Raw genomic sequence first — 20,079 nt, forward strand, 5'->3', positions numbered from 1 at the left:
TAAAATCTTTAAAAGAGTAAAATAATATTTATTATGGACTTGTTGGAAAATTGAGATTGAATGAGAAAACATGTGCAATGGGTAATACATAGCTCAGAGTAATTGTTCAATAAGTAATTACTACTTTGAATTATCAATCCCTGACAAATCCTGAAGAAATTTGCTTCTCCTCTTTGTCGTTACAATGCCTCCTTATGGCATCCTTCACACACCTGTCTGTAGGTTTCCTCTAATAGGTAGTGAGCTTCTTCACAGATATCTTTTATCCCTATATCTGCAGCTTCTGCCATTTGAAAAGATGGGCATTTGATAAATGTTTAGTGAATGAGCAAGTACATGAATAAATGAATGCATGTGTGAATTCATGTTTCATTTTTCTTATATTTGGTCTGAAACAAAGATCTATCTATTGTGTTGCCTTAAAATTTTCTTAAGGCTCGTCAGTCTTAGAAATAGGATCTAAAGGTACAAATGGGAACTTACCACAGCATAGTTTTCATTTCCTGCCTTTGGCTATATCTGGTTGGACTACTTACTTAAGCTCAACTTGCTAAAACTCAGTAAATGCCTACCCCACATGATTTGACTCATACATCCTTTTTTGTCCACAAGCAGTTGTCTTAAGAAAAGGAAGAGCTCTCAAATGCTGTGGCAATTTAGGAACTCAGTAGAACAATGGAATCCCGTTCTGGGGTAGAAAATTTGGATGAAGATGGTTATACTCAATTAGACTTCCGCTCTCAAGGCATCACTGGGAGACCTGTGGTCTTAGAGAAAGGTATCTTTTCTTTCTGCTTTCAATGTTCTCATCAACTAAAACATTTATGTGGAAAAAATTTGAGAGACTTATGATTTGTATGCTGAAAACCTTTTAAAAGATTTTCAGAAGTCACTGAAGATATTTTGAAATATCTTTGTTCGTTGCAAGCATTTGGTAACTAATTATTGGTATTTAAATTAATTATTAAGATGGCAGAAAATACAATTTCTCAGGTGCCTGGGTGACTCAGTTGGTCAAGTTTCTGCCTTTGGCTCAGGTCATGATCCCAGGGTCCTGGGATTGAATCCCACATTGGGCTCCTTGCTCAGCAGGGAGCCTGCTTCTCCCTCTGCCTCTGCCTCTCTCTCTTTCTGTCTCTCATGAATAAATAAAATCTTTAAAAAGAAAAAAAGAAAACACAATTTCTCTGTTCTGTAGAAATAGACACTTCAGCAGTAAGGAACTGTAAATAAGTGTGATGAAATGCAAAGATGTAAGAATTTCAATAGAAGTGACTTGCTTGTTTGGTAGAAAGGAGTAAATCGTAGAATGGAAGTCATGGAAACTTAAAGAACTGTATATGAACAACATCAGGATATTGGAGATAAGAGAGAGAAGATAGGTGAGGGAAAAAACAAATTTGTGATTTTGTGGTAAAGGCCAAAGGGACTTCAGAAGTCATAGGGTTTGGAATCATGAATCTGATGTGTTTTTTTGGGGTAAGACATTGATTTGGATTTTTTTTTTTTAACCAAATGGGAGTCTTTTGTATACTAGTGAAGGGAAATATATGTGCTAAATGAAAAGATTCCATTTGCAGAACATGAGTCTTAAACATAATAGAAAAGGAGTAAAATATGGAGGAAGGCATTACACGCTCTCTTCCTTAATAGAATGAGTCATTTGTTTCCTCTGTGGTTCTCCTATTTGACAATTCTCTGAAATGCTTGTAATGTTTATTCTCAAAGACAGAACTATATCCTTGGTGCAGTGGTATTAACACAACATCAGCTTCCTGTTATCAAGAGAAAGATTATTCATAAGTTTTGACATGAGAATTTGCTCTCTTCTGCTTTATGGTAACCCACATTGCACAATTATTTTCCCTTTACCACTTGTGCAATCCTTTTCTTGCTCAACCTGTTGAGGAGGATGGAAAAACTGGATGATACAAGAGGTAGGGAGGCAGGTGTATGTTTCTACGTATTTGTTGACAAACAGTGAGTTATGTATAACGTGCTAGTAGCCTCTAGACTAGATGCTTTTATGTGTTAGCTCATTTAGTTTCCACAATAATCCTCTGAGCTATTATTAACCCAATTTTTCACAAAGAGAAATGAATAAGCAGAGGGAGTAATTCACCCAAGGCTATGCAACAAATAAGTGAAAAGAGAAGGTTATCCTCAGCAACCAGGGCTATTTCCCCTACCGTAATATGTCTTCTATAAAAATGAGTGGGATTTCAGAAACTCTGGTAATGTCAGGACCATCAGTGTGAACCTCAAATTAGGGGTGTATAGGTATCAGGGCACTGTGCTGAAATTATAGTTCCAGGACCTAAGGAGGTATGCTAAATGTGAGGGAAAATTCAGATAATTCTAGATGACTAGATTATCTGCATATCGGAGATTAATAGTTCACTTTAGAATTTTCCAGATTTTGATGAACTGTAGACCTGAAATGCTCTGTGATTTGTCATATTTCTTCATTTTAATTTCTGTTCCCTCTGGCTTCCTAGTAACTTGTGCTACATCTCCTCATTGGCGTCCCATTGCTGTGACTTTGGGAATCCTATGCTTGCTAATATTGGTGATCGCTGTGATCCTGGGTACCATGGGTGAGTATTGGTGGGGGAGATCAACAACAGCAACAACAACAACAGACATTTGATAAGCATTTATTATGTGCCAGGCACTCTTTTAAGAGCTTGACATGCATAATCTAATTGAATCTGTATATTAACCACATTGAATCAGTGCTACTAATTCATTTTACTTATAAGAGAAGTGAGAGGTGGAGAGAGGTGCATTTCATTTTCTAGGGCCATAAACTAGTTAGTGGTAAGACCATGATTAGAAATTTAGGCAATCTGACTGAAAAAACGCATACTCTTTTTTTTCTTCCTTTTTTTGTTTTAGAGAGGGAGAGAGAGCCAGTACGAGTGGGGGAGGGACAGAGGGAAAGAGATTCTCAAGCAGACTCCACACTCAGCACTGAGCCTGACACGGAGCTCCATCTGATGACCCCGAGATCATGACCTGAGCTGAAATCAAGAGTCGGAGGCTTAACTGACTGAGCCACTCAGGCACCCCTAAAAAATGCATACTCTTAACTATATTGCTCTAGTATCTTCCTTGAATAGCTGGTTTTATTTTATTTTATTATTTTTTAAAATATTTTATTTATTTATTTGATAGAGAGAGACACAGCGAGAGAGGGAACACTAGCAGGGGAAGTGGGAGAGGGAGAAGCAGGCTTCCCGCAGAGCAGGGAGCCCGATGCAGGGCTCGATCCCAGGACCCCAGGATCAAGACCTGAGCCGAAGCCAGATGCTTAACAACTGAGCCACCCAGGCGACCCAAGGAGCTCTCATTTTTAAATAACAGAAGAAAGATAGAAGATTTATTACTATTTCAAATCTATCATGCTCCAATTGATGGTATTTCATGTGCCTTTTGTTTTCCCTTTCACACTCCTCTATCTGCTTTGTTTTTCTCCTTTTTACTACACCTTCATGGAAGTAATGTTTTCTTTCCATCTATTTATCTATCCTCTATTCTACCATATATCATCTATCTATCTATCTATCTATCTATCATCTATCTATCTATCTTTCTATCATCTACTTTTACCTCTCAATCAGCAATGTGTTATCTATTTATCATTAATCAAGAATATATCTCTTTGTATTCCAACAAAAATATGGATTTTGGAATTATAATTTCAAATATAGTAGAATGACTTTTTTTTCTGTCACTGTAATTTTTGTTAGCATATGAAGCTATTTGGAGATCCAATTCTGGGAGCAACCCATTGAAGAATGACAACTTCCCATCAAGAAATAAAGAGAACCACAGTCAATCCACACAATCATCTTTAGAAGACCATGTGGCTCCTACCAAGACTCTCACAACCACAGGCAAGGGCAGGGTTAAAAGATGAATGGAATCCTTGATACAGGAAAGTTAATTACTATGGCTAAGGCCTGGAGTAGGGTTGGTAAAGACAGTATTTTTACATGCAAGGATTGTGCATTCAAGGAAAGCACACATCAGTATTATCTCAGTATAGTATGTCCCTGTCATACATGTAATAAAGTGATATAAATATCCCATGCATTTGGTCAATGATTTCTAAGTTGGATTTTTTTTTTCTCAAATTAGTGATGAATTTATCACTCTCTACATATTTAGACCTATAGGAGATTGTATAACTTGATGCAAAGGAAAGAAATGTGTTCTCCCCCCACTTAAGAATTGACATTTTAAAGTAACAGAGATAGAATAGGAAAATGGATGTCAGAAAGGAAGAAAGGGAGAGAAAAGGAAAGAAGGGAAAATGTTCTTAGAATAAGAATTGTATGTGAATTAAACATATACAAGATACATAGACCTAATAGAATAGATACGTTCCTGAAAACTCTGGTTATATTTGTTTTTCTTTAGTCATACAATTTCATTACAATTTTAGACACACTTGACCTTTATTTCTAATTGTATTATAATTGACTATGATGATATTTTGACTTCAATTTTCCATCTCTGGACCCATACCTTCTCACTATTTGTATCAAGTAGCTAAAAATAGAAAGTAGAGATACTCTATAATGTGAATAATTGCTCTTATACGTTTCTCATTTGGAACGTTGCATTCTTTTTTTTTTTTAAAGATTTTATTTATTTATTTGAGAGAGAGAATGAGACAGAGAGAGAGAGCACGAGATGGGGGAGGGTCAGAGGGAGAAGCAGGCTCCCCGCCGAGCAGGGAGCCCGATGTGGGACTCGATCCCGGGACTCCAGGATCATGACCTGAGCCGAAGGCAGTCGTCCAACCAACTGAGCCACCCAGGCGCCCTGGAAAGTTGCATTCTTGAATGGATCTCACAACTCTAAAATAAGTTAACATGAAATTACTGTATATCTTGAAGATTGATTTTGAGTTGATTTATTTTAAAAATTATCATGAAGAAAAGGAGTAATGGACTGAAGGTGAAAGAATGGAAGACAGGTCAAGAAGGAAAGGAGGGTTGACTGTCTAAAACACTGTTTATAGTTAATTCATTTTTAAGTTTTAAATGAATGAGGGGGTTTCAATGTGGTCTCTTCAGTAAAAATCATATCCCTATAATTTGAACTGAAAATGGAATATATTACTGGTAATTCATTGATTATTAAGTATCCTTGGGATGAATGATGCTTGCACTGAAAGAGCAACTGGCATGTTATGAACCTCATTGTGTTTACTTTTTATTTCCAGGAGCTTTTTCCAGCTCTTGTCCTCCTAATTGGATCATACATAAAAACAACTGTTATCTATTTAGCACATCATTAGCTTCCTGGAATAGAAGTAAAAGACAGTGCTCTCAACTGCACTCTAACCTCCTGAAGATAGACAGTGCAGAAGAACTGGTAAGTGTAGACTTCAGTTATAATTATCTGTGGTCTATATTGAGCAGAAAAATAGAGGTAGATTCCAGGTAATGATAATTTTCCCTAAAAGAGGGCACCTGGGTAGCTCAGTCAGCTAAGTGTCTGCCTTTGGTTCAGGTCATGATCCCAGGGTCCTGGGATGGAGCCCCACATCCGGCTCCCTACTCAGCGAGGAGTTATCCCTCTCCCTCTGCCCCTCCCCACCGCTCACACTCTCTCTGTCTCTCGCAGATAAATAAATAAAATCTTAAAAAAATATATTTTCCCTAAGAGAAAGTCACATTTAATATCCTCCATAATTATAATAACAGCATGTATTAAGTGGGTAAAATATATGGTTTTTTAATTAATTCAAAAATAAATATTTTCACTTTATTTTAAAAAAGATTTTATTTATTTTATTTTAGAGAGAGAGTGTGTGTGCTTGAGGCGGGGAGGGGGTCAGAGGAAGAGAGAGAATCTCAAGGAGACCCTGCACTGAGTGTAGAGCCTGATGCAGGTCTCGATCTCATGACCCTGAGATCTAGACCTGAGCCAAAACCAAGAGTCGGATGCTTAACTAACTGCACCACCCAGGGGCCCCAGTGTGTTTTACCTTAAAACAAATCTATTCAAACATACTCCAAGTTTGCATGACAATAAGAATCAGGTCACTACTCATTTTTGTGTGTTTGGATTTCAATTCTTAAATTTGGTGGAGTAAAATAGAAAATTCTCCCCCTTGTCATCATTATCAAGGAAAATAGCAGCAATGATAATATACATTTATAAGTCATTTACTCCTTGCAAGATACCAGGAAAGGCAAAGAGGTTTAAAAAGTAACCTTGCTATTTCAATGCTTACATAGTTTGTAAGAAGAAAGAAAGAACTCAACAGCTGCTAAAAGTTAAATATCTGGTATTGGCACTCAGTGACATAGGAATTCAGACAGAGATCCCTGGATATATAAAGTTTTACAGAAAAAGTGGAAGTTATAATGCACTGTGAGTGAAGGGTAGAACTCAGTTGGGCTATAAGAAGGGATTAAAAACAATCTGTAACTCCTACATTTACTTTCACTTCCTTTCAACTTTTGTGTTTCTGTCCTGCATTACCCAACAGTTGTAGTTCGCATGAAAATGAATGGAAGTAGATTGTGGCAAAGAAAGGGAATGACACTGGAAGTCTGGCTTTTCGATGTTCCTGTCGTTTGTCGAATGTCATCATTAAACCTCAAATTACTTATTCATAGAACATGCAGTGGAACTATGTTAGTTTTATATTTTTATCTAACTCTGCAAAGGATTTCTTGACAAAAATGTGATAAATTCATATATTTGATTTGAGAAGATAGTGGCCTGTTGTCCATGAAAATTGCCTCGGAGCTCTGTCATTCTTGGAACTTGGCAGGCAGGTTGCATGGAGGCATTATAATTTTGACATTATGGGTCTATTCTTTATTGGAAAATTAAACAATAATGACTCTGAAGAAATGAAATATACTTTTTGAGGCACTCAATGGCATTTAATAATTGACACTTGTCTCTAGGTTGGTGCCCGTGTATGCATGCATTCTTCACCAAGGCGACTCAATCTGTTGTCTCTTTCTCAGTGTCTGTAAGAGTCTCTCTCCATCTTTTTATCTCTATCATCTCTGTCTGTCTCACTCTCTCAGTGACTCTTTGACATTTATGCTTTCCTACAGGAATTTATAGTAAGGCAAATGTCTTCTCAACCTGATAATTCATTCTGGATAGGACTTTCTCGCCATCAGACTGAAGGATCATGGCTCTGGGAGGACGGCTCAATGTTCTCTTCTAACTTGTAAGTATCTGGAAAGACAAAACTTCACACCCTTTCTCAGAAAGACAAGAGCATGTCAAGCAGTTAAGGATCTGATTTGTGAGCCATTTATGAGAATGAGAGAAAGGGAAATGGTGATGAAGAGAGAAAAAGAGTGAATCGGGAAAAAAAGAAAAGAGGGTAGAGGAGAATTTTACAGTCAAAACAAGTTGAGTGGTCATCTAGTGCTGTCAACACAAATGTTCCTCAGCTTTCTTACAAGGAGGGCATCTGGCACCTGTTAGAAGTAGTCCAGTTAGGAGCCATCACTGTTAGTATAAAACTGTGGTGAAGAGCATGGGCTTTGGAGTCACTTCTCAGGTTGAGACAATGATTGGCCCACTCACTGTGTGAAATTGGTTAAGCTGCTTGACCTACCTGAACCCCTCCCTCTTTCCTCATCTGTAAATGAGAATAATGAGAATGAAAGTAATACCTGTCTGATAGGATTTTAAGATAAAGGAGATAAAAGTCAAATCACTTAGCATAGTGTCCTGCACCTAAATATGTGACACATGCTATTATTAATTTTGAAAGTAACCACATTTCACACTTTATAAAGTTCTTTTAAACATATTTCCATTTTCATTATAAATTCTCCCTTACTGTGTGTGGATCAGCTAGGGTTCTTCAGAGAAGAAGATCTATATAGATCTCCTATTGGTTCTGAAGAACTCTGATCCACACACAATGAGGAATAATTGATACATGGAGATTTATTATGAGGAATTGGCTCCCATAAGTATGGAAGCTAAGAAGGCCCACAGTCTGCCATCTGCGAGCTGGTGACCCAGGAAAACCTGGGGCTATAAATTCCCTTCAAGTATGAAGGGCTGGGAACGAGGGGAGCTAATGGTGTAAAATCCAGGGCTCAGGTAGAAAGAAGATGAGCTACACTGAGATGTCTCAGCTCACAAAGTGAGGCAGGAAAAGGCAAAGTTTCCAAAGTATATTAAAATCTCCTGCTGTGGGCGCCTGGGTGGCTCAGATGGTTGAGCGTCTGCCTTTGGCTCAGGTCATGGTCCCGGGGTCCTGGGATCAAGTCCCGCATCGGGCTCCCTGCTCCTTGGGAGCCTGCTTCTCTCTCTGTCTCTCTCTTTCTCTCTCTCTCTGTCTCTCATGAATAAATAAATAAAATCTTTAAAAAAAAAAAAAATCTCCTGCTGTGATTCTACTTAAAATTCTGTAACTATTTTGAGGTGCCGATGCCGTATTATTAGGCACATATAGATTTAGAATTTCTATACTGTACAGGTGTACAGCCCATTCAAAGTACTTTTTCTTTTCTGTCTTTCCTCTTTTTGAACCGCTTAAATAATTTTATGACTCCATTTTTTCTTATATTAATTTAGAATTTACTCTTACTAGTTTTTTCATAGTTGCTCTGAAGATTACAACACACATTCTTCACTCATCAAAGTCTAATATTAATTGTTTTATAATGTTCTTCCTGGGCAATATAAAAATATATTCGAATATTTCTTTACTCTGTGTATTCCCTCCCCAATTTACATGCTATTATTTTTGTGTACTTCAATGCTCTCACATCTTTTCCCACGTTTTAAATCTCTACAGTTGGCACCTGTCTTACAACTGCAGGCCTTTTATAATCATTGTAGGTCTGAACTCAAGTTGAGCCCTGTTAAGAAGGCTTAGTGTTTGCTTCTGCCAGTCAAAGAGAGGCACCACAAACCTGAGATTACTTAAACACTCTGCTTGTTTTTTTTTGTTTTGTTTTGTTTTGTTATTTAAACACACTGGTATTATGGATTCGATTAGAAGATCTGTGTGAGTATGAGCTTGTGGTTCAGCTTCTCAGGGGATGTAATTTTTTTTCTCCCATCTTCCACTTGGTGGCAAGATTGAGACAGGCACTGCTCACTATTACTCTTTCCTGGTTATAGTTTTAGTTTTCATTTACTCCTACACCAGAATAATCCTTTGTTCTGCAGGGTTTTCTACCAAATTCCCATCTTGGATGAATTTATTTCACAGTATTAGTTAAATAAATGGTCTCTCAACAATTGATGGCATCTCAGATTCAGTAAAGAATATAGCCCTAGAAAACAGTAGATGTGTAGATTTATACACAGTTCATCTAGATTTTTCCATGTATTTATGGTTTGCATTGCTTCTTATTTATTTCTGTCTCCTACCTTCCATTTCAACCATTTTCCTTAAACCTGAAGAATACTCTCTACTATTCCCTTTAGAGTAGAAATTTTAGGGTTTAGTTCTTTGTGTCTAAAACTGTTTTTATTTCAACTTTTCTAAAAAAATATTTTCTTTGATTATAAAATTGGAAATGTGTAGTTTGTTTCTCTCAGCCGCTCAAAGATACTATTATAATGTTTTCCTATTTTTTATTATTGTTTTGGAAAGGTCAGCTGTTTGAAGGTAATATATGTTTTAAACCTGGTGCCTTTTTTCAGCTTTGGAAAATTCTCAGCCAACTTGCTTCAAATGTTGCTTCCACCCTATCTTTCTTCCCTTCTTCTGGGATTCCAGTTATATACATTATAGACCCATTTACAACATTCTGTATGTCTTGTTTGCTTAATCCTTCATCCTTTTTTCTTTATATATTTACTTCTCATATATCTTTCATTTCTCAATTTTTTTTTTCTCATCTGTGGTTAATCTGGTGTTAAAAGCCTCCATTAAGTTTTTAATTTTGTTTAGTGAATTTTTCAGTTCTGTAACTTCAGCTTGGTTCTTTGTCAAATCTACTCTGTCACTATTTATAATTCCTAGTTTTCTTCCAACATTCTCAAATTTATCTTTTAACTCCTAGAATATAGTTGCTTTAACATTTGTATTTGATAATTCCAACGTCTTATACTCATGTATGTCTGTTTCTATTATGTTTTTCTCCTATTTTTCATTCATGTTGATTTTTCTTATATGTCTGATTATTTTGTTATTAATTTTTAAAATTTTACTTCCAGTATAATTAACATATAGTGTTATATTAGTTTTAGGTGTTCAATATTGTGATTCATCAATTCTATGCAATACTCAATGCTTCTCATGATAAAGTATACTCTTTAATCCCCATCACCTATTTCACCCATTTCACAACCCACTTTCTCTCTAGTAACCTGTTCGTGTTCTATAATTAAGAGTCTGTTTTTTGGTTTGTCTCTTTTTTCCTTTGTTCATTTGTTTTTTCCCCTTAAATTTCACATATGAGTGAAATCATATGGTATTTGTCTTTCTGTGACTGGCTTATTTCACTTAGCATTATACTCTCTATCTCTATCCATGTTATTGCAAATGGCAAGATTTCATTCTTTTTTATGGCTGAATAATATTCCAGTGTGTGTGTGTGTGTGTGTGTGTGTGTGTGTGTGTATAGCCCCTCTTCTTTATCCATTTATCTATCCTTGGCCACTTAGGCTGCTTCCATAATTTGGCTACTGTAAGTAAAACTGCTATAAACATAGAGGTGCATGTATCCCTTTGAATTAGTGCTTTCATATTCTTTAGGTAAATACCCAGTACTGTGATTCCTGGATCCTAGGGTAATTCTAGTTTTAATTTTTTGAGGAACTCCATACCATTTTCCACAGTGGCTGCACCAGTTGCATTCCTACCAACAGTGTAAGAAGGTTCCTTTTTCTCCACATCTTCAACACTTGTTTCCTGAGTTTTTGATTTTGGCCATTCTGACAGGTGTGAGGTGATATCTCACTGTGGCTTTGATTTGCATTTCCCTGATGATGAGTGTTATTGAGCATCTTTTCATGTGTCTGTTGGCCATCTGAATGTCTTCTTTGGAGAAATATCTGTTCATGTCTTCTTCCCATTTTTTAATTGGATTATTTGATTTTTATGCCTGATTTTTTTAAAGATTTTATTTATTTATTTGACAGACAGACACAGCAAGAGAAGGAACATAAGCAGGGGGAATGGGAGAGGGAGAAGCAGACTCCCCACTGAGCAAGGAGCCCAATGTGGGGCTCGATCCCAGGACCCTGGGATCATGACCTGAGCCAAAGGCAGACACTTGACTACTGAACCACCCAGGCACCCCATGCCTGATTATTTTTGATAGTGTGCTCAACATTGTATCTTAAATGTTGTATAATTAATTTGAAATTTACAGGGTGGCTTTTAATTTGCTTCTGGTAGGCATCATTTGGGTGTAAATAATACAAACTGCTGAGTATAATCACATTTTGATTTTAACACCACTTAACTATTTCACTTCCACCAGCCTAAGCACAGTGAATTTGTTAACAATCTTGACAAAATGTATGTCCTACTTTTTTTATAGCACTTGTCTTGAGTTTTCTTTTGCTATTTAAACATATGACTAGTGGACTCTTTCTAAAAATCACAAGAGTGGGCCCAAATTATCACTTTGATATGTTACTATGCCTTGGTTTCCTGGATGGCAGTAACTTAATGTAGCTCTGTCCATGCCCAAAAAAAACTCTTGGATGTCAAGGAAAACTTTTGGAGAACACCAGTCAGAATTCTCCCTGATGCCTGAATCAAAGTTGTTTCATGCTTTTAGCCTAGTCATTTCTACAAAAGAATTGTCTCAATCCTCCAGCCCCAGGTCCAAGAAGAGCTAGATACACAAGATGAAGAGTACCAGTCCACAGCTTTTACAGTGAAGCTCAGTGTTGCCTTTTAAGCTCGACTAATTAACACTGCTCCTTCAGGAGACTGAAGAGCAAATAGAACAGAGCTGTACTCCCACTTACCCATGATAATTATCATAATTGTCTATCACTGTATTGTAATATAATTTTGTCTTCAGAATGCATTAAAATATATAATGCTGTTTTCCCTGCCTTTAAATGGCCTTGATATCTATGATTCTTCATTTATTTTTTTAAGATTTTATTTATTATTTGAGAGAGAGAGAGTGCATAAGAGAGAGTGATCATAAGCAGGGGGGAGGGGTAGAGGGAGAAGCAGACTCCCCACTGAACAGGGAGCCTGATGTGGGACTCAATCCCAGGACCCTGGGATCATGACCTGTGATAAAGGCAGATGCTTAACTGACTGAGCCACCCAGGTGCACCTATGATTCTTCACTTAGTTCTAGATACTTCTCAATAACTCTTCTGCTTGGTTTCACTAGTCTGTTGCTTTATTTGATAAATATACTTCTAGGTAAGAGGTTGAAAGATAAATAAAGAACTGTCTATAGAATACTATATGATTTTTCTTATCTGTCAGGAGCTTTATTTAGTTTCATGTGACTAATAATATTTTTCTTAAAAAATTTTGAGTCGTTTTTATGCCTTAATAATGAATGCTCTTCCGTTACCATTTGAGAACTAATGCAATCTAAATTCAAGTTTCCTTTCCCAATAATGTAACCATTTAGGAACTCTTTTCACCAATATCCTTACCCATATCCTTGCTAATTTATTTCAGCATTGTGTAGATAGTAGACAGTATTTCTTACATTTGTTTTAATTGCCTCATTATATTTTAACAGGTTTCAAATCAGAAGCACAGAAACCCAAGAAAACTCATCTCAGAGTTGTGTGTGGATTCACCTGTCAATAATTTATGACCAACTTTGTAGTGTGCCCTCATACAGTATTTGTGAGAAGAAGTTGTCAATAAAATGATGGGGGTGTCAGGGTGGAAGAGCAGACAGAAGTATGTAAAATATTAAGAAGGGCAGAAAACAAAACAGAAAAGAGAGATATTTGAGGTCAAAATAACTGCTGAAAAGATCAAGAGAGCTCAGCCAACTTTAATCTTAGATGAGAATGGAAAAGCTATGATTCTGAACTTACCAACTGAAATGGCAGGCCAGTATTAGGTTCTAGTTAATAGACCCCTAGAAATGGAATCAAGTCAGCTAAACTTAAATTTTCATTCTACCACTGACTGACCTAATATTAACATGGAATTAGCCATAAATCTTTGGTGTTTCAAGAAGATCTTTATTTCTGGGTCTATTAAAGTTGCTTTTTGTCCTTAAAAAATGCCCCTGGAGTACACATGATTTGTTTCCATGATATGCTCCTCCATGTCTAATAGTGTATCAGACACAGGTGGAAGGCAAAATGTATTTCTGAATAGCAAAATGAGGAAAAAAAAATCTTCACTACAATCAGAGCTATTTTATTATTTTGTTCATCAATATGGTTATGATCAAAAAACATCATGAAAAAGCAGCAACTCCATCTCTTTTTTTTCCCTCAGTTAAATAGCCCAGAGAATATGTCTGCCACATCTCTGACTAATAGGATCTTGTATATTGTGAAATAGTATGGTAACTGCTCTTATAAGAAAGTGTTCTCCATTGTAAATATTATCAATCAAAAAAGATCTGGTAATGAATGTAGAAAAAGAAAAAAAAAAAAAAACAATCCAGGGGCCTGGGTGGCTCAGTTGGTTGAACATCCAACTCTTGATTTTGGCTGGGGTGGTGATCTCAGGATCCTGAAATTGAGCCCCGTGTCAGGCTCCACGCTGAGCGTGGAGTCTGCTTGGGATTCTCTCTCTCCTTCTCCCTCTGCCCCTCCCCCTGCTTGTGTATGCTCTCTCTAAATAAATAAATAAAATCTGAAAAAAAAAATCTTATCACTGAGGTATTAACATTCTGAAAGGCAAAACATGTCTTACTATTTTTTATGATTACCGTTTTGCAGTTTTTAGCAATTCTTCAATAATTATAATTAAAAGGTATTATTGGAACATGTTTCCTTATATGATGATCTGTCTCTTTCTTATTTTCTCTTAAATTTCCCCCTTGGTGGTGTTTTTATTTTCATTGTTATTACCATGTGAACAGAAAACTGCATCAAGTTCACTGGATTTTTCACTTTAAAATGATTAATTTTATGTTATGTGAATTTCACTGTAATAAAAAAAATGATAATCAAAGAACCTTTGGCCTCCAAATGCTGTGTGTAGTAAATATTATCACAATATGCCTTCTTCCCATAAGAAAATGATGGTGAACTTGGCTCTTAGGAAGAGGTAGTATAGTAGTAGTTTTATGTTGAACAATAAATTTGGGATCTTAAGTATTTAAAGATTGAAAAGAAGAAGATATAGAAATTTTTGGTGAAGTCTCTTAATGGCTTTTAATATACAAACTTGAATTGTCACTATATGAAAAGACATGTGGAAAGGGCAAAGATAATTCGAGAGTTAAATTAAGGCACAAGGTGAGATTTTGAAGAGTACCATGTCTTTTAATTTTGTTTTTGGTTTGATCAATTTCTCCTGGGTCCTGAGAATGGAGTGGATGATTTGAGAAGTCATAATAATAAAAAATAATTCTGGATGCAGAATGTACTTAGAGCAGACACTATTTATTGTTTAAATATTTATGATTTAAAGATAAAAGTGTGACTATAACAAAATGATGGTACAAAGTAAGATGCTCTAGGTTGTCCAAGCATACTATACCTGACTGGTTAATACATGTTTATACCACAGTTTACATGGGCATGTACGTGGGAATGAACAGGAAACATCCATTTTTCCAAGAGACAGAAAAGGGAAAATAGATACTAGCTGAACTTTTTTTTTTTTTTTAAGATTTTATTTATTTATTTGATTGACAGAGAGAGAGAGAGAGCAAGAGAGGGAACACAAGCAGGGGGAGTGGGAGAGGGAGAAGCAGGCTTCCAGCCAAGCAGGGAGCCCGACAGGGGGCTCGATCCCAGAACCCTGGGACAATGACCTGAGCCGAAGGCAGCCGCTCAACCAACTGAGCTACCCAGGCGCCCCTGAACTTCTATCTAAAGGGTAAATTCAAGATGAGTAATGATCATGCTTGAGGAAACACTTACCTACTCGAGGGCCACCAACTTCTCTGGCCTGAGTTATTGTGGTAATTTTCGAAGTAATCTCCCAGTGTCCGCCTTTGTCCTTCTAAGCTACTTTTTCAAACATAGCAGAGTGATTCTTTTAAATTTAAAACAAATCATGTCAGCCCTCTACTCAAAATCTCCTAGACTTCCCATGTACCTCAGAGTAAAACTAAATATAAATAAATAAAAATGAAAAAGAAAAGACCTTTTCAATTGTCAGTGGGCCTCTTTACTCCTTTGACCTAATCTACTTTTCTCCTCTTCACTCATTCCATTTAGGACACTGGTTTCTCTCTTGTTTCGTAATAACTGGCATGCTTCCACCTCAGGGCATTTGAGCTTTCTGTTCTCTTTACCTGAATGATTCTTACCCTAGATATTTCAGGACCTACTCTTGCACTTCTTATAAAATCTCTGCACATACATCATTTTCTTAAGGAGGCTGACTCTGACTGCCATATTTAAAATTACCAACCCTCCTTTTTGTATATTCTTTTTTTTTATTTTTAAGATTTATTTATTTATTTATTTTAGAGAGAGAGAGGGTGGGGGCAGAGGGAGAAAGAAAATCTCAAGCAGACTTGCCACTGAGTGTGGAGCCCAACGCAGGGCTCAGTCTTACAACCCTGAGATCATGACCCGAGCCTAAATCAAGAGTCAGTCACCCAGCTGACTGAGCCACCCAGGTGCCCCTCCTTTTTGTATATTCTTAATCTCCCTTACCTTCCATATATTTTCATAAGTCTTATTATAGTCTAATATACTCTATTATTTACTTACTTTCTTTTATGTTACCTGCCTTCCTCCATAAAATATAGGCTCTAAAGGACAGAAAGTTTTGTTTTACACTGAATGCATCCTAGAATCTGAGAATAGCATCTGAAACAAAGCAGATGTTCAAAAAATATTTTTGTCGTTGTTGAAAAAATAAGTATTTAAGGACAAGTAGGAAAAATGTTAGTACAGGTTGTTTGGTGAAAAGTATCTAGGATCTACTTGAATCAATGAAGTTTGGAGAATAGTTTTAACTGCTTTTCATGTGAATCATAATCATTAGCACCTTCTAAATGTATTCTTTCAGGCCCCCGCTCTTGCAGTTTCTATTATTGATCTTCCTGCTCCTTTCTTCTATGTGTTTCACTTACCTCTTCCTTCAAGTTTTTTTACTGCCTTATCTCCTGTAACATTTTCTAATACATCAATGCAATGCAAATAACCAAATAATTTTTTATTTACTGCTTTTTACAAGGCATGCTGCAAGAGAAAGGTCCCTTTAGGTTTGTTTTATTTAGAATAACCTGATGAACAATACATAGTTTGAGACATAATAAATCTACAGTATATGTTTCCTAATCCACCCCTCATAGGGCCTGCCTGTCCCCACCCAAGCATCTTCTCCATTTCTTTATATTTTGTATGCTTGATTTAGCTAAGCTAATAACCAAAACATAGAAAAGTATAGGTAAAATAATACAGTTGTATTTTATTAATTCAAGAAAGATTTTTGGACATTATCTAAAACAGTTTTTTCATTTCCTTCTGAGCTTAGGAAATTTAGGTAAAAATTGTTACCTGGTTTCCTGGAGTCACATATAAAGTTACATGTAGTTAGCAATAATTCTAAAAGTCCTGACTTACAATTAATTGTGTAATTGTTCATGATAATGGTCTACCAAAAGTGTTAGAAAATGTTAAATTGAGTTCATATAACGTAAGAAGAAAGATCATTGAATTGACAACAGGAAGACTACGTTTTAAAGAAATTCAGTGTAGTTAACATACACTGTTACATTAGTTTCAGGTACATGTCCATATATTACTCAGTGCTCATCAGATAAGTGTACTCTTAATCCCCTTCACCTATCACCCATCCCCCTACACACCTTCCCTCTGGTAACTGTTTGTTCTCTGTAGTTAAGAGTCTGTTTCTGGTGGGCGCCTGGGTGGCTCAGTCATTAAGCGTCTGCCTTCAGCTCAGGTCATGATCCCAGGGTCCTGGGATTGAGTCCCACATCGGGCTCCCTGCTCCGCGGGAAGCCTGCTTCTCCCTCTCCCATTCCCCCTGCTTGTGTTCCTGTTCTCGCTATTTCTCTATCAAAAAAAAAAAAAAAAAAAAGAGTCTGTCTCTGGTTTGTCTCTTTTTTCCTTTGTTCATTATTATTTCCCTTAAATTCCACATATGAACAAAATCATATGGTATTTGTCTTTCTCTGGTTTATTTCACTTAGCATTACATTGTCTAGCTCTATCCATGTCATTGCAACTAGTAAGATTTCATTCTTTTTTTTTTTAAAGATTTTTATTTATTTTTATTTGAGAGAGAGAGAATGAGAGAGAGCACATGAGAGGGGGGAGGGTCAGAGGGAGAAGCAGACTCCCTGCCGAGCAGGGAGCCCGATGCGGGACTCGATCCAGGGACTCCAGGATCATGACCTGAGCTGAAAGCAGTCGCTTAACCAACTGAGCCACCCAGGCGCCCGATTTCATTCTTTTTTAATGGCTGAATAATATTCCTATATATATATATATATATATATATATATATATATATATATATATATATATATATATAGGAATATATATGTGTGTGTATATATATATATATAGGAATATATATGTGTGTGTGTATATATATATATATATATATATATATATATATATATATACCACCTATATATATATATGCCACATATACCACCTCTTCTTTATCCATTCATCTATCAGTGGGCACTTGGGCTGCTTCCATAGTTTGGCTATTATAAATAAAGCTGCAATAAACATAGGGGTGCATGTATCCCTTTGAATTAGTGTTTTGTATTCTTTAGGTAAATACCTAGTAGTGCAATTACTGGATCATATGGTAGTTCTATTTTTTAATTTTTTGAGGAACCTCCATACCGTCTTCCAGAGTGGCTGCACTGATTGCATTCCCACCAACAGTGTAAGAAGGTTCCTTTTTCTCTACATCCTTGCCAAAACTTGTTTCTTGAGTTTTTGATTTTAGCCATTCTGACAGGTGTGAGGTGTTATCTCACTGTGTTTTTGATTTCCATTTCCCTGATGATGAGTGTTATTGAGCATCTTTTAATGTGTCTGTTGGCCATCTGAATGTCTTCTTTGGAGAAATGTCTGTTCATGTCTTCTGCCCAATTTTTAATTGGAATTTTTGGTTTTTTGTTGTTGAGTTGTATAATTTCTTTCTATATTTTGGATACTAACCTTTTGTTGGATATGTCATTTGCAAATATCTTCTCCCATTCAGTAGGTTATCTTCTAGTTTTATTGGTTGTTTCCTTTTCAGTGCAGAAGGCTGTTATTTTGATATAGTCCCAGTAGTTTATTTTTGTTTTTGTTTCCCCTTTCTCAAGAGACATATTTAGAAAGACGTTGTTATGGCCAATGTCAGAGAAATTACTGCCTATGATCTCTTCTAGGATTTTTATAGTTTCAGGTTTCACATTTAGGTCCTTAGTCCATTTTTAGTTTATTTTTGTGTATGGTATAAGAAAGTGGTCTAGTTTCATTCTTTTGCTTGTTGCTGTCCAGTTTTCCCAACACTGTTTGTTGAAGAGACTTTTTCCCATTGTGTATTCTTGTCTCGTTTGTCAGAGATTAATTGACCATAGCATTATTGGTTTATTTCTGGACTTTCTATGCTAATCTATTGATCCATGTGTCTATTTTTGTGTCAGTACCATACTGTTTTTTTTTTTTTTAAAGATTTTATTTATTTACTTGAGAGAGAGAATGAGAGAGAGAGAGCACATGAGAGGGGGGAGAGTCAGAGGGAGAAGCAAACTCCCTGCTGAGCAGGGAGCCCGATGTGGGACTCGATCCCGGGACTCCAGGATCATGACCTGAGCCGGAGGCAGTCGCTTAACCAACTGAGCCACCCAGGCGCCCAGTACCATACTGTTTTGATCACAGTTTTATAGTATAACTTGAAGTCTGGGATTTTGATACCTACAGTTTTGTTGTTCTTTTTCAAGATTGCATTGGCTATTTGGTGTCTTTTGTAGTTCCATACAAATTTTAGGATTGTTTGTTCTAGTTCTGTGAAAAATGCTGTTGGCATTTTGATAGGGACTGTATTAAATCTGTAGGTTGCTTTGGGCAGTAGACATTTTAACAATATTTATTCTTCCAATGCATGAGCATGGAATGTTTTTCCATTTATTTTTGTTTTCTTCAATTGTTTTCATCAGTGTTTTATAGTTTTCAGAGCACAGGTCTTTCACCCCTTTGGTTAAGTTTATTCCTAGGTGTTTTATTATTTTTGGTGCAATTGTAAATGGGAGTGTTTTTTTAAAATTTATCTTTCTGCTATTTCATTTAATGTGTAGAAATGCAACAGATCTCTGTATGTTGATTTTGTATCCTGCAACTATTGAATTCATTTTTCAGTTCTAGTAGTTTGTTGGTGGAGTCTTTAGGGTTTTCTATATATAATATCATGTCATCTCTAAATAATGAGTTTTACTTCTTCCTCACCAATTTGGATGCCTTTTATTTTTTTCTGTTTGATTGCTGTGGCTAGAACTTCCAGTACTATGTTGAATAAAAGTAATAAAAGTAAACATCCTTGTCTTGTTTCTGACCTTAGGAGAAAAGTTCTGTGTTTCACCATTGAATACGATGTTCGCTATGGGTTTTTCATATAAGGCCTTTTTTATGTTGAGGTATGTTTCCTCTAAACCCATTTTGTTGAGGGTTTTTTTTTTTTTTTTAAGATTTATTTATTCATTTTGAGAGAGAGAGAGGGAGAGAGATAGAGAGTGGAGAGAGGGAATCGTTCAAGCAGACTCCCTACTAAGCATGGAGCCGGATGCAGGGCTCAATCCCATGACCCATGAGATCATGACCTGAGCTGAAAACTAAGCTTAACTGACTGAGACACCCAGGTGCCCTTGTTGAGGGTTTTTATCATGAATGGATGCTGTACTTTGACAAATGTTTTTTATACATCTATCAAAATAATCATATGCTTTTTATTCTTTCTCTTATTAATGTGATGTATCATGCTGATTAATTTGCAAATATTGAACC

The 20,079-nt window shown here is 36.3% G+C and overlaps 1 protein-coding gene across 2 annotated transcripts; it reads left to right on the top strand.

Moving 5' to 3' along the window:
• Positions 1-559: 559 nt before the first annotated feature.
• Positions 560-14,098, top strand: CLEC7A (C-type lectin domain containing 7A). 2 transcript variants are annotated; one of them, XM_045873873.3, is made up of 6 exons: positions 562-778; positions 2,499-2,597; positions 3,753-3,899; positions 5,237-5,388; positions 7,095-7,213; positions 12,693-14,098. In XM_045873873.3, exons 1-6 carry the CDS (start codon positions 676-678, stop codon positions 12,826-12,828), a joined length of 756 nt encoding a protein of 251 aa, XP_045729829.1. In that variant the 5' UTR covers positions 562-675; the 3' UTR covers positions 12,829-14,098. The 2 variants fall into 2 exon arrangements, with proteins under 2 accessions (XP_045729830.1, XP_045729829.1); XM_045873874.3 differs by lacking the exon at positions 2,499-2,597 and having other exon boundaries at positions 560-778.
• Positions 14,099-20,079: the final 5,981 nt, after the last annotated feature.

This window comes from Mirounga angustirostris, unplaced genomic scaffold (assembly GCF_029215605.1).
Source record: "Mirounga angustirostris isolate CCGP_5_RB_7025 unplaced genomic scaffold, mMirAng1.0.hap1 SCAF_5, whole genome shotgun sequence".
Lineage (NCBI taxonomy): Eukaryota > Metazoa > Chordata > Mammalia > Carnivora > Phocidae > Mirounga > Mirounga angustirostris.